The sequence below is a fragment of the Gavialis gangeticus genome, unplaced genomic scaffold, assembly GCF_001723915.1.
Source record: "Gavialis gangeticus isolate Ggan-Ray unplaced genomic scaffold, GavGan_comp1, whole genome shotgun sequence".
NCBI lineage: Eukaryota > Metazoa > Chordata > Crocodylia > Gavialidae > Gavialis > Gavialis gangeticus.
Genome location: NW_017728994.1, coordinates 56,381,597 through 56,385,868, shown reverse-complemented (window position 1 = coordinate 56,385,868; position 4,272 = coordinate 56,381,597). Strand labels below are relative to the sequence as shown.

Sequence of the window (4,272 nt, the reverse complement as noted above, 5' to 3'; positions counted from 1 at the left end):
CCCCCCCCCCCCCCCCCCCCCGTCACCATCTACACATGCGCTTCAGTACAGTAAGTAACTGCACCCTAAGATAGTACTGTCCCCGGTGCTACTATCTAAGGGTGCAGTTAATTAATCTAGTGTGCCCTAATACTGGCGCACATGTAGATAGATGGTGATGCTTTACTGTGGAGCTAACTAGTCAACTTGCAGTAAAGCACACTTGTAGATGTGCCCTAAGTCGCTTAAAACCAGAAGGTTACAGACATTTTGATGGCTGAAGATGCAGAGGATGACCCATAGGATTTTAAAACCTCCTTGTGAAGCCTAGGTGCCGAACTTCTACTGATACCAACTGTAGTCACTTAACCTGCTGAGGTCTTTCTGAGAGTGCTGCTAGGTACCTAAATAATTCAGAAGGGATGGTCCATAATACTGCAAATATTGCTCCTGTTGGTTGTTTATAACCTTCTTTCACATCCATTCTGGAACGCTGTGGTGTGAGGCCATGAAAATCAAGCCAAATACGCTGTTTAGACTGTAGCTTCAGTTCAGCCTTCAGCTTGCCCTACTGCAAAGAACAAAGTGTTATAAAAAGAGAGCTGTGGGTAAGAGTCTCGATTACAGCTTTGGAAGTCTCAGTTTGGTTTCTGGCTGGGAAAGGTTTCCTTTGTGAGCAAATCAATTGCTTGCTCTGTCCATGCTGTAAAAATAAGGTAATACCGGTGTTTACATTGATATCTATGTTATGGCTGGGCATTTCTGAATGTGTTGGAAGTTCCCAGGAACCAGTGACATGAACAGTGTAGCTAACTAGAAAGCAGTATTTTTACCAGTGTTTTCATTGCCCAGTGGCATGCAGTTGTTGGCTTACATTCATACCAGCCAGAGAGTGCAGCAACAAGTGCTTTCTGGACAGGGTGTTTATAAAGTCCGTGTGTAACTTTAAACCTTAATAACTTTGGATATACACATGATAGAAGCAAACTGTAAACAGCTTTTGAAAGCATAATTCATTAAGTTCATTTTAGTGTAGTGTAAGCCATGCATAGGGTAAGGATCACAAATGCAATTCATGAAATCACTTAGCAGCAACTGTAAAATGTTTTCTATGAATTGGAAAATCAGATTGAACGATGTATCATGAAAGGTGGTGTTATGTTGAAGTCTAGAAATTTGAGCTGTATTGTGTTAAAACTGAATGAATTATGCTTTGAATCATCATTTACAGTTTGCTTCTATCCAAAGTGTATATCCAAACTTATTAAAGTTTAAAGTTTCACAAAGATGTTATAAACACGCTGTATATAATGCTCTGTCAGCATTTATTGTAAAAACCCTGCATGAAAGTGTTTATAGAAAGCTGTCACAGCTCATTCTAGGTTAAAATGTACAGGTACCCAGCTTTTTGGCGATCACTTATTTTTGTCCTCCACACACCAAACACACCTATTTAACCCTTTCTTTGTAAGGCTTTATTGCTATTGCTGGCTGCAATTCTAATGGGGTTCTAAAATACACCGCATTTGGACAGCATTGTGTTTTGTGTCCCCCCCCCAGCCCCCCCGGTTGTAGGTTTCTACGTTTCATTCTCCTTTTCCTTGTTGCATACAGGTTAATTAAGGAAAACAAAAAGCATCAGGAACTGATATTGGAAATTTGTTCCGAAAAGGACAACTTGAAAGATGAACTGAAAAAACGAACAGAGACAGAGAAGCAGCACCTCAACATTATTAAACAGGTACAGCTAGCACAGGGGTGTCTGACCTCTTCCACATGCTGGCAATAAGAACCTCTGCCTGGCACTGAGATGCAGGGGGGAAACGGGCCCAGTATTTACATAAAACTCATATGAAACAGGCTGTCTCCTTCCATAGTAAGGAAATTGTTTTACTGAAAGCTTATACTGTCTTTATTTTCAGTAGTTTTTGGGTTCAAACTACTGAAGTGTTGAGCACCTGGAAGTCGAAGGGAGTTTCAGCTATTCAGTATTTCTTGGGGTTCCCTGTGTTTAACTTCAGTGCCTTAGATTCCCACTGAAGACCCTGTACTGCACACAGTTGAGTTCCCTCTTTGTAGTAAATGCTGAAGCCAGCATTCATAATCAAACGAGAATAATACCCCTGTTGGGAATGTAATATATGCTGCGTTGACCTGAAAGGGATATTCCTGTCAGTTTTCTGTAATGTCATTCTAAGCTACACTTCAAGAAATATTTATCTAAGTTTAAATGCTGTAGTACAGGGGTGTCAAAAATATGACCCATAGAGTTATGCCATCCAGCAAACTCGTCTCCTTATGGGGTCAGAAACTGGTTGGCAGGATGAGTGGTGCCAGTGTTAATTGTCATGGCTCTGTGAGGCTAGATGAATTTGACTTCCCTGCTTTAGAATATATAAATATCTTGTTTTTAGTAGTAGGCAGCAATCTTAAAGTGAAAAGTTAAGTTCTACTTGGAACTTCTTTAGCTGTTAATGTCTTACAGCATTTTATAATTGATAACAATAGTAAAATCTCACGATATTATGGATTTTCTGCCCTTTGGAACCAAATATTTTACTTAAGCTGAACGGAGTACTTTCTCTGAAGGTCTTAATGTGGTTAGATTTCTTAATCTGTGCAAGAATACCTGCCTTTTTAGTATTTTGCTATTAAACTAACCAGGAAATGAAAACCCAAGAAAATAACTAGTAAAAAATTATGATCACTGCTATATATGTATATTTTAGAGACACTCTTCAAAATGTTGTTTAGTTCTACTATATAGATATCTATCTATCTATCTATCTATAGATAGATAGATATCTATAGCTATATAGTCATCTGTAGTGACCATACAGTCCTTTGCAGTGTTGTAAAATATTCACTGGAAAAAAACAAAACAAAAAACCCCCCAAAAAATATATATAAATAAAAGAATATATATAAAATATATATTTTCGAGTGAATATTTTACAACACCGCAGAGGACTGTATGGCAGACACTTCCACTTGTTCTAAGCTGTCACCAGCTAAGGAGAAAAACATCCCTGCTGTTCATTGGTTTGCGACAGCAGCCTTGTGATGAAGAAGGGAGTGTCATCCTGCATGTCACTGCGTGCTTATAATGGAATTATCTGTTAATGCTGTTGCTGTTGTTTCAGCATGGATTTTTAAACTGACTGTAAATGTGTTGTAGGGGTGTGGTATGATATCCAAACTACTAACTTTTTATATTAGTAATTTAATATACAACACGACTGTTAGTGTTAGCATACCAGTCATGTCAGATAGCTGTCTGTTAATGTCTTTTTTTTTCTCTGCCCAGTTTGTTGGGCATTCTCAAGTGTTATGGCAAAGACTTGCTCTCCAGTGCTTGAAGAATGTATCACGCTACAGGAGCCTCATTTGCCTTCTGGACGTCTCTGCAATCTTTTGAACATTCAGAATATTATTAGACAGAGGGTTGAAAAAGAAGATGGATTAAAAAAGTTAGAAACTGAAACATATACTCCTGCCTAAAGCAACAAACAGCGTACTTGTCCCTTGCTCTTATTTCCTTGTTATCACTGTCTGATGGTGTGAGGATCATGAGTTTGCTGTGATATTTCACTTAAATGTGCCATAACAGAAAGTGGTACTGATAAGTGAGCATGCTACTTTGAATTCTGTTTCTTGTTATTTAAGCCAGCTCTTTAATGTTTCACATTTGGGGGTAGTTTCAGAAAATATTACTTTTTAATGAGTTTAGTCAAATATCTTTTGACACTGCAGTTTAAAATGGCACTTTTCAGCAACAAGAGTTGTAGTATTTATGGCATTTAAAAATGAAGCCTCTTTTTCTTTCATTCCCCCCCTCTCTTTATATGGAAGTCAGTCCTTGGAAAATAATTTAGTCTTTTCTCTTCAAACAGAGAAAAACCATACGGTTTTGTACTGTGTGTTCATAATTGAAGTAACTGATATTATATTGCATGCTTGCACAAATGCATCAGTTATATTTTATATGCTAGGCAGTGATTCAAGGTGCATCTTAAATGTATTGAATTCTTGGTATCATATGTCTGATTCTTGCTTTTAATGCACATCTAAACAGCTGGATTAGAACACAGGGCCTAATTCTGAGATCTTTGCAACTTTGTTATCCTTGCCAATAGACTCCATCAGCAGAGAGAGAGATATTAGTCCAAATCCCTCTTCCTTTTCACACGGTAATTTATTCTACCCTGATATTTTCCTTGGTGTTTTAAAGTGCTGTAACACCTAATTTAGGTGAAATGTTCCTATCTTTCCAAAATTTGATTGAAATCTTTT

At 37.8% G+C, this 4,272-nt stretch overlaps 1 protein-coding gene across 4 annotated transcripts in view; it reads left to right on the top strand.

The window, feature by feature from the left end:
• The window catches only part of CCDC186 (coiled-coil domain containing 186), a 59,118-nt gene that overhangs the window by 17,939 nt on the left and 36,907 nt on the right, over window positions 1-4,272 (top strand). For all 4 annotated transcript variants that reach the window (XR_002094921.1, XM_019502859.1, XM_019502857.1 and 1 more), the window contains one exon: window positions 1,594-1,720. Coding sequence is in view for 3 of the 4 variants with exons in the window: in XM_019502859.1 (XP_019358404.1) it covers window positions 1,594-1,720 (127 nt within the window). In the remaining variant the exon portion in view is untranslated. The remainder of the gene's footprint in view (window positions 1-1,593; window positions 1,721-4,272) is intronic.